Here is a 15,086-nt window from a genome sequence, read left to right on the forward strand (position 1 = left end):
GCCAAAAAGGCCAAGATGCTGATGGGACTGTACCACAAGAATAGAATAAGATGCTTGGTAGTGCCCATTGCACTCAATTCCTTCAGCACTTATTCTTTTACAAGTCATGGTGAGCCATGAAATTGAATACATTTCAACTTTCTCTTCACTTCCACAGCTGAGCTATGCCTTTCTTTCCCATTGCCACTGATTCCTGTTTCTTCACCAGCCTGAACTGTCTGGCAGAAGTCAACAAACAGGGCCTTAAACTGTTCACTGAGAAGCCCTCTGTGTCCCCCTCTCTCAGCCTGTCACATAAGATTAGGGACCTACTTAAATCATGCCAAAAGTGTGCTGCACAGCAACTCCTTTAATCTTGCTCTTTTTGCCTCATCTGCTGATTGGCCAAGGGACCCCAGCAGCCCCAACACTCCCTGCTTGCTTCTGGTGAGCCAGGAGGCAAAAACTGTGGTTTTAAATATGCTGTGGTTTTTGCCTCTCAGCCAATCAGTGGCAAGTGGTGGTGCTGCCTGGGCCCTTCAGGCATTCAGCAGCAGGAGGAAAAAACCACAGCATATTTAAACCCACAGTGTTTGCCTCCTGGCAGATCAAGAACAAGCAGAAGGGCTGCTGGGGCCCCTCCTCCAATCAATGGCTGGGGAGACATGTGGCAAAAAGAGCAAGATTAAAGAAGTCACTGTGCAGTGCACTTCTGGTGCAATTTAGGTACATCTATGCAGTTTAGGTACACTACATATGATTAGTGTGACCCTGCCCTCCATGGGGTGGACCCAGACCAGGTTGCCATGCATCTCATCTGCATATAAATTTTTGGAGGATCCTAGGACTCATGACAAGAACACCTGGTTCCAGTTGCAAGTGTGGAGGGAGGGGGTCTAATATGCTCTGGGCAGGAATACTGCTGAGATCAAATGGTCCCAGCAAGGGGTCTGTCCAGTCTCCTCTTGAAGACTTCCAAGGTTGGAGACTGCATCACTGAGCCTATTCCAGATTCTGGTGACCCTTACCACAAAGAAGTTCTTCCTTGCATCCAACCTGAAACCATTTTCCAGCTGGGGTCTCACTAGCACTGAGTAGAGAGGAAGCATCACTTCCTTAACCCGGCTCATGATGCATCAGCTAATGCTTCCCAGTATGCTAGTCATTCTGTTGACTACAGTAGCACACTGGCAGCTTGTGTTCATCCTGTGATCAGTCATAACCCCAAGGTCCCTTTCAGCCATCGTGCTGGCCAGGACATTTCCTCCTAACCTATATTAACATTGCTGGCTACTTCTCCCCAGACAAAGTACTCTGCATTTATCCCTATTGAACTATATCCAGTTCTGCTCTGCCCACCTTTCCAGCTTGCCAATGTCCACTTGGTCCCTAATCTTATGTGACAGGCTGAGAGACAGGGAAACAGAGGGATTCTCAGTGAACAGTTTGGGGCCCTGTTTGTTGACTTCTGCCAGACAGTTCAGGCTGGTGAAGAAACAGGAATTAGTGGCAATGGGAAAGAAAGGCATAGCTCAGCTGTGGAAGTGAAGAGAAAGTTGAAATGTATTCAATTTCATGGCTCACCATGACTTTTAAAAGAATCAGTGCTGAGGGAACTGACTGCAATGGACACTACCAAGCATCTTATTCTATTCTTGTGGTACAGTCCCATCAGTACCTTGTCCTTCTAGGGCTGCTCCACCCTAGCTCAACATGCTGCAGTCCTGGGCATATGTGAAGCTTGGGGAGCAATAAACTCTAGAGTGATAAGCCCTGGAGTTTATTCACATGCATTAATATGCATGTATAGATGCATCCAGTGTTTTCAAATGTGCTTCTCTTCCATGTACTCAGGGAAAGCAGGGTCTGAAAGTAAGTGGGGGTGGGGAATGAGCTGTTGGAGAAAGATGTTGGGGAAGCAGAGGACAACAGGGCTACCTAACACCCTCAGATTTATTTTCCCTGCTGTAGCAGTGGGAGGGGGACAAAGTCAAGGCAAACCTCCATATGAAAATTTTATAAATTTGTTATAATTTTCCAGGTATAGAATCTAATTACTGGGGCTCATCTTATATTCAGGGTCATTTTATATTCCAGTAAATGTGGTTCTTTCATATAAAATTTTATGTTGGCAAGAAGTGATTGATAATTTGAAGGCTACTTGCTGATGTGCAAAAAAGATGTAGCATGGACGTCAGCAAAACCATCTTCTCTATGCTGCCTTCTGACACCTATTCTGATCCAAAAGAACCTCCCATAGGGTGAGCAGACACTGAAATCTCCAGGCCCCACCTTATCTCTTTATGTGCAAACTACCAAATTAGTGATACTTAAGCTAAGATTTTCAAAGTCTGCAGGAGTTTGGCCTAAAACAGCACTGGAATTCAATGAAAGTTATCAGCCAAGTTCTCTTAGACCCCCTCTGATAATCCTAAGTATAACATCAATTTGGAAGTAGTACACTGTTGTTGTTTTCTGTATAGAGTGTGTACAACATTCGGAATGGTTTCAGTATGGCTTAAAACAGAAATAGACAGGCATACCCACCTGGTAAACTAGTTTAAATACACCTGGAACAGTTAAAAAATATACTTGAAAAATAAAGTACTGTTTTGAACATTTCACCATAAACTGGTTCAGTGCTCTGTGTGGACACTAAGTGTTCCGTGACACACGTCTGGTCAGTCTTCCAGGCATTCCACACTGCATTCTTCCTCACACTCCACACACACTGCTGCACCTGGCTGCCCTGGTACACAGCCAGAATGCTGCTACTACCTTTTTCCCTCTTTTTTTGGCCCTTTTTTATCAATGATTTCCCTTGCACTGCTCATTCAATAAAAGCTATCTTTCTAAGAACCAGCTGTGTCCTCTCTCAACCTTGACCACAGCATCTCATCATGTCCTTCCCCCCCCCACAGCTCCCCTCCTCAGCCCCCTGGGAATGAAAAAGCACAGGTCCAAGCATTTCCCTTACCTGCAAGTCAAGCAAGCACATTACAGATGTTGGCCATTTACATTCTATTAAAGATTATTGAACACATGATTAGGAGAGAAGGGAAGGCAGAGAAGTGAAAAAGCCCCCAGCCACAGGTCACCCGCTCCCTGGAACCTCCAAATCATGGGTGCAAGATCTGCCTCCTCCCTATACTTGCCCACTGAAAGGTATGGTTGGCTGGGTGTTCACTTCCATCCACAAGTCAGAGCCACAACACTTCACACAATTGTCAATCAGTTCCCAAACAGTGACATTTTGAAATGGTCCAACTGTTATCAGGGTCTGCACCCAAATAACTCATTTCTATTTATCCCCTGATCATGTTTTGTAACATTTCTGCTTTCTTGGTAAAATGTTGAATGCTTCTGAATGCAAAATACTGCATAGATCATTATCAATGTCTTCAGTTGACGTTGTCAAAAATGGAAATTATTTTTTTTCAAGATATTTCAAAAGTGGAGTTTTGCCTCTGCTGGTGGTTTGGGTATGAGCAGTGGTTTGTTATGTCTGGGGGTTTTTATGCCCTGTAGAGACTTCAGTTTTCAAAAATGAAAAACAAATTTATAAATTAAAGTCAAAATAAGACTGAAATGATCCTAAAAGCAATGTTTTGACTGTCCTAATACTGAACAAAAACAAATTTTGAAGTGTTGACATTTTCCATGGAGTTGAAATTCTGCATTTTAAGAAGTTCTGTCCTAAATAACTGCAGATGAATGCATATAATTTGCTTTATATTATGATATAATATGTAACTAAAGGCAATAAATGACTCCTGAGAGCTTAACTTACAAAGAGGCCTCTGAGAATCATAATGTTTTTTCATTGTAAGGAACAATCATTCTAGTTAAGTTATCTGCTACATGTTCTTTGATTCCAATTACCGTAAAGCAGATGGATTTGATTTTCCTATCCCATTTTGAGTACAAACCTGTTTGTTTAGCATATTGTTTAGTTAAAAAGTCTTGAGAATTGTAGTGCACCACTAGTAGCTCAGTAGTGCCTAATGATCTCTGTTTGTTTTGCACTAGTTTTCCAGATCAAGACATTCGCAGAACTGCAGTCCAACAAATAGAAAATCTGTCAAATGATGAATTGCTAGAATACCTCCCACAGCTGGTTCAGGTAAGGAAACAATTGATAGCCAAGGAAGTCCTGTAGTCAGATCAATAACTTCATTAAATACTTTTGATCCTTCCAGTTTGATTGATACATTATTGGAAGAATAAGCAAAGAAGACAGACTAGCTGATGTGATGATTGAGTTAACTACAGGGGTGAATTATAGATTGTGTTCCACTTAAAAGAATGTAGTTCACCTTTTCTGGCATTGCTGAATTGATACTCTAGAAAAAAAAAATAATCGGAAAAAGGAAATGCAGCTGTGACCAATAGCAGGCAGCATCAAATCTATGGCTGACAGAGCCAGGTTTCAGAGTTTCTTGCATTCACATATCAGTGTTAAATACCATAATGTATTTAGAACCAGGGTGTTGAAAAGGCATCACCAGTGCAGCCTATGCCAAGCAGTCTCTCTGGAGAATAATCTTGTTCATTATGTACTTTGCGTTTCACTACAAATAATCTCTGACTATTGGTCCAAACTTGATTTTCCAAGAGATGGCAATTGTATGCTTGAAAGTATTCTGTCTTCCGGTCAAGGAAGAGATGGCTAGCTGCAAAACTTTTATCCTCCTTCTCTGGAATACTTTGAACAGCCTCTCCCCCACAGATCTAGGTTGTCAGATTTCTCATGTTCCAGTGAGGTGGATGCTTTCTTATGATGGGGGTGGGGAAGGGAGACCAATGAAGCAGACATTTCCAGTAGCCAGCAGTGATTCAATAACTAAATGTCTGGATGATAGATTGTGTAGCTGTGTATATCAACCATAGTAGTCTGTGTGCTATAAATCCAAACTGGCTTAAAATTATTCTTAGCACACTGGTGAAGGACAGAAGGATCATTTTTAAGCAAGAATTAGTCCAAAATTAGCCTACTTCACAACTGAAACAAAATGGCCTTGTGGATACAGTGCTGAATATATGTGAAAGATCTGGGTTCTAGTCTCAGCCATATCCCTCAACTACCATAGAGCCTTGAACTAGTCTCTTCAGTGCTCTTTTCTTGTCTGGTCTCCAGGCATCATAATCACTTACAGTGTATTTGTGCAACTCGTGGCATAATAATTGGTGCTTCTCTATGCCACCTGCAGATATTTTTTTTAAAACTGTAATTAATTTTTAATGTCAGGTTGATCAAGTAAAGGAATTTGAATGTTCCATATTAAGTTTGCAGAGTGGGGAGGAGGTTGGGAACTGATTTGGAGCAAATTTTTAATGGATGCCAGAATCAGGATGAACTCTGCAATTGTCCAAATGAGGGTGTGTGTTTATACCCTGGCTTTGTTCCTTCCATTTTCTGAGCATTCCACACCTCTTGAATTCAAGTAACCACACAAATAAAACCTTTTCCTATCTATTTTTGAAAGAAATGCAGTAAAACTAACCTGTAACTGAATGTTTTTTCTATATCTGCTTAGATAATTAAGTTCGAATGGAGTCTTGAAAGCCCCCTAGTGCAGTTCCTTCTAAATCGCTGTCTTCAAAGCATTCAAGTAACACACCAACTTTACTGGTAAGATTATTTAATATTACAGAATTATGCTTTTTAAGTGATTTTAAGCATTTGTAGTGACTGATGACAACATTTTAAAACCAGTTACAAGGTTAAGAGCAGGATGTATACTATGATATTTTCTGCTAATAAAAAAGTCAGGCTTGTGAAACAGAAATTGTCTGAAGTAAAATACTTTCTAGCATTCTAAATGTATATAAGGAGAAGCAAAGTGGCCAACATTTTGTATTATTGATTATGGAAATGCACTACATATTGGGGCTGTACGAAGCTTCAGTCCCTGATTTGATTCAGCAGAGGTTCAGCTCAATTTGGTGGCCAAATCGCTGAATCCAGATCGAATCAGAGGACCCTTTAATCTCTCTGAATCGAATAGGAACCCTCTGAATAGATTCAGAGAGATTCAGCGATTTGGACATAGAAACAGCTTTAAATGTTTTTTCAACATACCTCTACGTAGCAGGGACCCATGAATGCTGCGATGCTGGGGCAGATGGAGTGTCCCACAGAAGAACATGGGGACTCCCCAGTGTGATCAGCAGCAGACCCAGAAGTAAACCAGAAGCACTTCTGGTCCACTTTCCTGTCTGCCAGAGAGCATTCTGGGGGAGCCTCCCCGTACTCCCCTGGCTCAGTGACTGGTGTCTCCTGGGTTTGGGGGGACACCCTGGGTCCCCCTGCTGCCGATTGCCAAGCTGGACATGTGGGGGGGGGGCCCCCAGTGTGCTCACTGCCAAGCATGTGGAGGGCCCTCCCTGCACTCCTGTGGGACGCCCATGCACCCCAGCATCGCAGCATTCACAAGCCACACTGGTACTTGGTGTATGTAGAAAAAGCTTTTAAAGCTGTGTCTATGTCTGAATCGCTGATTCTCCGAATCAGCATTGAATCTTCAGATTTGGATTCAGCTGAATGGAATCAGGGACAGTGATTTGAATCACCAAATTGAATCGCTGTCCCTGATTCAAACTGAATCCAAATCCCGCTTCGCACACTCCTACTACGTATACTGAAAGCAGCTGACTTTCACGGTTAGCTGTTCTATGTAAGGACCTTTGAAAATATATTATCTTGTGCCATGATTATTTGATGTGCTATATTGTTTCTTTTGAGCCCATGAGCTAAAATATGCTCTTTCTATCCCCTTGGCAAACTTATCCTAGGATCTGAAAGTCAAGCCTGCACAGTAATTCTGACTATCCTACAGTGTATGTCATTTAGAATTTCAGTTGAATTACACACCTCAAGGCAAAGACTGAAACATAATGACTTTGTTGCTAGTGTTCCTGACAGAATAGACTTTAGGCCTTTCTTTCGTGCCTATAGGAACTCTGCAAGTGGTAATCAGAATAAGCATGCAATTAACATATTCTGTTGCTGACACAACAAGATACAAATAACATGGATAAGTAGCAAATCTGTTAAATAAAGAAGTACCTATTCTACATAATCATCTTCTTTACAATACCTGCAGTTTAATTAAAGCTTTCACCATCATATTGGGTAACTTAGCAACATCAGAGGGAATATAATTTAATTCTTCTGTATCATGAATCCCTAAGGTTGCCCTATAAACTTAGGTCCAAATCCTACTTTACCTATTAGGTTCTCAAGTGTGATCCTGTTCTGTCCTGCTCAAGTCCCTAAAGCTCCTGTAATGCATCTGTTTCTGTAATATGCTGTCATTCTAAGGAAGACAAAGCTGATTCACCCATCTTTTATATTAACATTTTTTCAGGGATTCAAACAGAGTAGAATAAGATCACACTTGGGTGCTAAAGTCTGCTTAAGCATCTAAAAGGTGGAGCAGAATGTGTTGCTCTATCAAGCTAGATCTCATTTACACAGAGAGTAGGCTCAACAACAGCACAACTGAGCAGATTGTCATCTTGTATGAATTGGTATATCTCCCCTGAAGTCAGCAGAGCCATAAGATTTTACCTTCACAGTTTCATAGTTTCATAGTTTCTAGGGTCGGAAGGGACCTGAGCAGATCATCTAGTCCGACCCCCTGCCATGGCAGGAAAGAGCACTGGGGTCAAACGACCCCAGTAAGGTGGTCATCCAACCTCCTCTTAAAAACCCCCAGGGTGGGAGCCTGCACCACCTCACTTGGATGCTGGTTCCAGACTCTAGCCACCCTGACCGTGAAGTAGCGCCTCCTGATGTCCAACTTAAACCTTCCCTCCGCCAGCTTGTGACCGTTGTTCCTGGTCACTCCTTGCAGCGCTCGGGGGAACAGGGACTCCCCCAGCGCCTGCTGATCCCCCCTAACCAGTTTATAACAGGCCACAAGATCCCCCCTCAGCCTTCTCTTTTGAAGGCTGAACAGGTTCAGGTCCCGCAACCTTTCCTCATAGGACCTACCCTGCTGTCCCTTGATCATACGAGTGGCCCTCCTCTGGACCCTCTCGATGCTGTCCACATCCCTCTTAAAGTGCGGCGCCCAGAACTGGACGCAGTACTCCAGCTGCGGCCTGACCAGTGCCGCATAGAGGGGGAGGATCACCTCCTTGGACCTGCTCGAGATGCATCTGTGGATGCACGACAAGGTGCAGTTGGCCTTCCTAGCCGCCTCCCCACACTGCCGACTCATGTTCATCTTGGAGTCAATAATGACTCCCAGATCCTTTTCCACCTCCGTGCTGACAAGAGGGGAGTTCCCCAGCCTGTATGTATGGTGCCGATTGTTCCTCCCCAGGTGCATCACCTTACACTTGTCTGTGTTAAACCCCATCCTGTTCTCCTCCGCCCATCCTTGTAACCTATCTAGGTCTAACTGTAGCCTGTTGCTCCCCTCAATTGTGCCCACTTCCCCCCACATCTTAGTGTCATCAGCAAACTTGAACAGGGTGCTTTGCACCCCCTCATCCAAGTCACGGATGAAGATATTGAACAGTGCAGGCCCAAGGACCGAGCCCTGTGGGACCCCACTTCCCACGTCCTTCCAGGTCGAGAAGGACCCATCCACTACCACCCTCTGGGTGCGACTCTCTAACCAGTTGGCGACCCATTGGACTGTATGGGTGTCTACGCCACAGTCCCCCAGCTTCCTAATGAGAATGGGGTGAGAGACAGTATCAAAAGCCTTCCTGAAGTCTAGGAAAACTATATCCACTGCCACCCCTGCATCCAGTGATTTAGTGACCTGGTCGTAAAAGGCCACCAGGTTGGTCTGACAGGACCTGCCGCTGATGAACCCGTGCTGGTTGCCCCTGAACATGCAGTTCCCTGCTGGCCCCACCTTCCTCTGATGATCTTCCTCAGTACAGTGTTTTCCTCTTAGCATTTGCCATGTAGATATCTGGATCTACATTTTGCAATATCGATCTTTGGAGAACTTTTTCTGCCCCCCACTTAAGCAACCAGAATTTCTTCAGCTCTCATGCAATATGCAATAGATGATCCATTTATGTGAAGCTAATCAATTCATGAAGACAACACATTACCTGTCCTTTCTCTGGAACAGTGGACTTCTGTGTAGTCAGATTTAATGCCAAAAGAAAATAAAATCCATAGTGAATGAAAGATTTTGAAATGTTTATAGTTCCCCCTGAATTCCAAATGGTAGCAGCCCTGATTGCTTTTCAAGCACCTTTTATCTATGAGTACCTTCAAAGTACTAAGAGCAAAGCCTTTGAATATTTTCTTTGTCCATTCATCCTTTATGTTGGGAAGTTATCCTGGTTCCTTTATTTTGGGAGGTTATCCTGGTTTTGCACACAGCTGGTGTATTTGTAAGTGAGATGTTACTGAATGTTTAACACTACACTCTGTCTTCTCTCCCTTCAGAGCTTGAGGGGCTCCATATTGCCACTATACAAAGCTACTCACACTTGCATTAACCTCAGTAGCATTTTGGGTATGTGCACATAGACAAGGTATTGTAAGCTGAAAGGGGACAGGGAATTACTGTGTGTTAGGTGCTGCACAGTAGGGGTCTTGTTATACTTTATGCTGTAAGATGAAAAAATGTTAATCAGCTTAGTATTGTTTGACTTAGTGGAACAGTTGCTCCTTAAGGCAGAAAACCATCTCTGATGAGACTGTGACTGTCCCTCACCTGCACAGTTGTTACTTGCTACTATAGGCTTGGTGACAAGGGGCAGGACTAGGACCCTGTAAGTAGAATGTTTTGTAGTGTAAAATATTTCTGTTTCTGAACAAAAAGTTGTAGTTTTCCGAGTAATAAGATTTGTCCAGAAATTTTTACAGTATATTAATGCTGTTTATTAATGAAAACATTCCTCTCCTTGGCAAATTGAATTTCAATCCCAGTAAAAGTAATTAAAAACAAAGTTCCGCTTCCATTTATCTCTAAAAGTTAGAGAAGCTGAGTGATTCAGTAATTTCCATATATACATGCCCATAAAAATGGATATTTTTATAATGAATGGAAATAGATACTATCTTACTGTCTGAAATGTTTAATTCTAGTTCTTTCAACTGATTACTAAATTTGCAACCCACACTGTGTATGAAAATCAAAATCATTTTCATGCACAACTGCTATTCACTGTCTTAAAAGCAAAAACTGATAAAAACAAACTTAGAAACCAAATAATACCTGTCTTTCTTTTACAAAGAATGGCATTAACGTTCCACTGAGAGCTAACATTTTTTAAACCAGCTTTTTAGGTTGGAGGAGATTTTACAGAAATTTAATGATGTTCTTTCATGACAAAACAAAATCATCTGATCAAAACAGTCATGTTTCACAACTTTCTTCTGGATTCAGGAACTTATTGTAGGCACCAAGTCACTGATGGTGCTATTAAATAATGGCAAGCTACCCAAACCACCACTCAGTTGTGCATATTTAAAATGATATTTGAGCTATTTAAAGTCAAGCTGACTTCATTTCCTGCCACTCCAGAAAGATAAGTAGCTGACATCCAATGATAACGTGCCAACTCATCCTCTGGAATAACAATGTTGATCAGCAAAACACTACTTTTTTGAAAAAATATCCAGTGATCTTTCTGAAAAATACTACGAGTAAAATAAATTGACAAAGACTGACAAGACTTTGCTAGTAAATCTCTTTTACATTCATAAGCAAAATTCCCAGCTGTTATAAATCACTATAATATCATTGACAGCAGTGGTTTTTCTGCCATTTTATGGCAATTAGTGTTGAGGATCTCACCCAGTGGCATGAATGTACACCTCCCCAACTCTTCTTACTCTGAGTAATTATCTTTTTAATTTTTCAGGAATTTAGGTTATGATTTTGGTCACCTCTCTATATCCCTGAGTATTTGAACATTTTGCTACAGGACATAGGGCCTGATTAAGCATTATTTTAAGGGTTTAAAGCAGGGGCAGACAAAATATGGCCCACAGGACAGATTCAGCCTGCCACGCACTTTCATGCAGCCCGCAGCACCCCCAAATGAATTGAACCCTGTCCAGCACTTCCACCTACAAGAATGGGAGTGAGGCGCTCACATATACCCACACCCCCAAACATACCCTATTGTGCCTCGCTCCCACCCTTGTGGGCAGAAGAGCACAGCCCAGCCAGCATGTAGCTCCTGGACAGGGCTGCTGCTGCCGTTGCTACAGCCCCCATAGACCTGCTCAGCTTTCCTGGGCTCCTACTGGATCTGGGCACCAGGCAGGGAAGCAGCAGGGGCTGAGCTGCAGGAGCATGAAGCATGGGACTAGGGCTGGTGGCAGCACAGAGCCTGTGCCCAGGTGGCAGCAGCAGTGGTGGAGTTCAGGTGGGTAGCATGTGGGTATGAGGGAGGGTGGGGTGGGGTGGTGTGGGGACTCTCCCATATGCCTCCCATGGTGTGCAGCCCCAGCAGGCAGTGGCAGCAGCAGCAGGTGGGGCACTTAGAGAGCAGGCACCTGGCATCTCGCTATGCATCACAGCGAGGGGCACATCTTCCGCCAGGCCACCTGTATTGCCGGTGCTCCGTGCCACTCATGCATAGCCCCTGCACTCTCTGGCATGGAAAGAAGCCCCACACGCTGGAGCCAGCAGCCCTCCCCACCAGGGCTGCATGGCAGTGGAGGGACTCCCCAGCCACCTTCCCCTGGAAGCTGAGGAAGGCAGCCAGCTCCAGCACCTGGGGCTTCCCTCCTATGCCCAGTGAGTGTGGGGGCTGCGCATAAGTGGCAGGGAACACCAGTGATACAGACTGCCCGGTGAAGGGCTGCACTTCTCACTGCAATGTGCAGCACTGGCCAGGGCTGTGCTCTGAAGGACACCTGCACCCTTAGTGCCCTGCCTGCTGCTGCTGTGCCATGGGGGGAGTGACGGGGTCCCCACACACCCTGTTCCCACAACCACCCACATATACACAACCCACAACATACCATATGCCCCCTCACAAACAGTGGCTGCACTCTGCCTCCCACTGCTGGGCTGAGCAATGTGGGGCTGGTGGACCTGGTCAGAGCGCAGCCCTGCCTCCCCTGCCCCCCACCACCAGGGTGCGCTCCAAGCAGCTCCGCCAGCATTGCAGAACTCAGCCCAGCAGTGGGAGGTGGAGCACAGCCCTGGCTCTCCTTCGCCTCCCACCGCTGGGCTGCACTCTGAGCAGCTCCACCAGCTCCACGGAGCTGAACCTGGTGGCGGGAGGTGGGGGAGAGTCACTGGTCAGGGCTGCTCTCCAAGGGGCTCCACCACTGGCTCTCCCGCCACCTCATGCTGCCAGGCTGAGCTCCATGGGGCTGGCAGAGCCGGTCAGAGTGCAGCCCAGTGGCGGGAGGCAGGGAGAGCCAGGGCTGCGCTCCGAGTGGCTCCACCAGCCCCACAGAGCTCAACCTGCCCTCCCAGCACCGCCAGACTCCTCCCGGGGGTACGGGCCCCAGATCTGCACACAGAATGACAGGAGGTTGTGGCTTCTGCCTGGAGCCGGCAGCAGCAGCAGTCTTCCCAGTGCTGGGCACAGGCTGCACCAGTCCCAGGCAGCAGCGGCAGCCTCCTATCATCCCAAGTTCAGAAGTGGGGGCCTGCACACGCAGGAGGATTCCAGCACAGCTCCACAGCCCTCCCAGGGATGCAGGCCACCATAGCTGCATGCAGGATGACAGGAGGCTGCTGCTGCTGGCAAGTGACACATTTTGCTTGTCAGCAGCTTAAGGTATAGTTTCCCAGAAAGCCTTGCACCTATCTCCTTGAAACCTGGCAGCCTTCATGCCCTCAGAAGGGGCTATCATCCCTTATTTTCATCTGAATCATACTGGAAATGACAAAATTATAGGAATTTTCATGATTCTCCATTATAGCCTATGGGCAAAACGTCGAAACAGTGTCAAAACAGTGAAACAGTTTCTGCCAACAAAACGGAACAGTGCTTTCAAACAAAATGAAATGTCAAAATGAAACACTGTCCCATCAAAATGAAATGAAATGTCAAAATGAAACACTGTCCCATCGAAACAGAGAAATGGAAGTTGAAACAAAATGTGTGCTGTTTCTCACAGCCCTGCTCATTGATGTAAGAGCCTGTCTGATTAAATTCCTAGTTAAAGCCTATGCCTGCATCCAGATGAGGACAGATGTGTGGTATGTGGTGCCACAGCCCCATCTGTGGTGCCACACAGCACCTGCAGGCATTTCCTGAACTGCTGCCTTGCAGCATGGGGGTGGGAGTTGGCCTCAGGAAATCACAGGGTCAAAGAACCTATACCAAAAAAAAAGCAGGGCAGCTCACGTGGTAGCAGCGTGCACTGCCCAAAATGGGAGCCTGGCCAGCCAGAGCCACACTTTAGTTGTCAGCCAGGGTTCCAGTTGCAGAAGCACCACAGCTGCTCCCCGAGGCTCCTAGGATCCCAGGTAGGACTGCTAGGGCCAGCACAATTGCTAGCCCCAGCCTCTCCTCCCTCACCTGGGGGAACCTGCCACACGCCAGAGCACATGTGGCATGGGCATTCCCTGAGGACAAGGAGCAGCAGCACAAAGTGTACCACTGCTACTTTTCCTCGGGGAAACAAATGGCTCCACTTGTCTGGACACGGCCTATGGGTTAATCTTGCCTATTGTGTTTCCCACCTAAGAGTGCTAACAGTGCATGGCACCCAGTAGCACCCTGGAAAGGATCTCAGGGGATCCAGAGTACCATGGTTGAGAATCACTGATTTTTTTTCTCTCTCTCTTTCGCTCTCTTTCTGTTGACCTCCTGAAAATGATTTACATAAATTTAATTTTGCAGTATCATTTGTAGTCTCTTTACCAGAAACTATAATTTAAAGTTGGTTTTGTTTAAATGGATTGACAAGACCTAAGATGTGAAGGATTCTACCCTTGTTGGAGAAGAATGGAAATTCTAGCTTCTCTATAGGTCATATGCTCCAATCTACCCCCCTCCAGTTCCTCTGAATAAACCTTCAGCATAAAAGAGATTAATTTAGTATTAAATACCTTTCTAAATTCTACTGGGGAGCTATCTGGCTCCAGGTTTTCCCTCCTTTCATTTCAGAAACTGCATCCAATATTTCATTTTCTGTTGCCTGCTTGAAAAAGATTCCCATCTGCTGGTTTTAATTAAAGAATTCTTAGTTTCAAAATCATCCTTAGCTATTTCTGCCAGATACACAATTTTACACTGTATCAAGTTCTTTCCCTTGTATTGTCAGTAAGTTCTAAAGCAGCTGTGACATGCACTTGAAGGACATGTGGGAAGCTCCTACATGCTTGGCCACAGATTCCTTTGCAATTTATTAGGCTTTCTGATAAATGCAACAAGCTCTTACTGATAATAGAGGTAACCTCACCTGCCACATTAACCCATTGACCTGCCCGGTATCTTTTAAAGTTTCTCTCTAGTTTCAGTTTTATTTACTCCATGAGGGGAGGGAAATAGAGGATGAAATTACAAATTGCGCTTAGAAAATACTTAGGGCACTTAAAATGTGAGTGCCTGCACATTAAAGCTTGTTAACTTATGCTGAGTGCTCTCTGAGCATCTCAAAGTTATGCCACTTCACACAAGGGTTAACTCTGGGCCATGCTACACAGATCATGTTAGGGTAACTACAGTCTACTCCATAGAGATAAAATGAGCAATTTGTAATCCTCCAGCATCCCAGGATGCATTGCTTCCAATTCCCCTCCTCCTTCACTCCCACTCCATGGATGAACTTTCCACCCTTCCAAACTCTAGAGCAGGCAGGGCCCTGCCAGTGCCAGGATGGGGCTTGCAGTCGTGGAAGGATAGAGCTGGGAGGTGGAGAGACATGGAACCATGAGGGCTGTGGCATCCTTCTGCAGGGAGCTACCTCCCTGTCTTGGGATAGGGGATGATAGGAGAGGGCTGTGCTGTAGGTAGCTCTCCACCAACCTTTTCAGCATGGAGGCAGAAAAGGATCTTGGAATCATCATTGACTCCAAGATGAACATGGGTCGGCAGTGTGGGGAGGCAGTTAGGAAGGCCAACCGTACCTTGTCATGCATCCACAGATACATTTCAAGCAGGTCAAAAGAGGTGATCCTCCCCCTCTATGTGGCACTGGTCAGGCC

The 15,086-nt window shown here is 45.2% G+C and overlaps 1 protein-coding gene across 1 annotated transcript in view; it reads left to right on the forward strand.

The window, feature by feature from the left end:
• Window positions 1-15,086, forward strand: part of PIK3C2G (phosphatidylinositol-4-phosphate 3-kinase catalytic subunit type 2 gamma) — a 448,194-nt gene that overhangs the window by 198,109 nt on the left and 234,999 nt on the right. The window contains exons 17-18 of the mRNA XM_019515837.1: window positions 4,009-4,102; window positions 5,517-5,611. Coding sequence (XP_019371382.1) covers window positions 4,009-4,102; window positions 5,517-5,611 — 189 coding nt within the window. The remainder of the gene's footprint in view (window positions 1-4,008; window positions 4,103-5,516; window positions 5,612-15,086) is intronic.

The sequence above is a fragment of the Gavialis gangeticus genome, unplaced genomic scaffold (genome assembly GCF_001723915.1).
Source record: "Gavialis gangeticus isolate Ggan-Ray unplaced genomic scaffold, GavGan_comp1, whole genome shotgun sequence".
NCBI classification, from domain to species: Eukaryota; Metazoa; Chordata; order Crocodylia; family Gavialidae; genus Gavialis; species Gavialis gangeticus.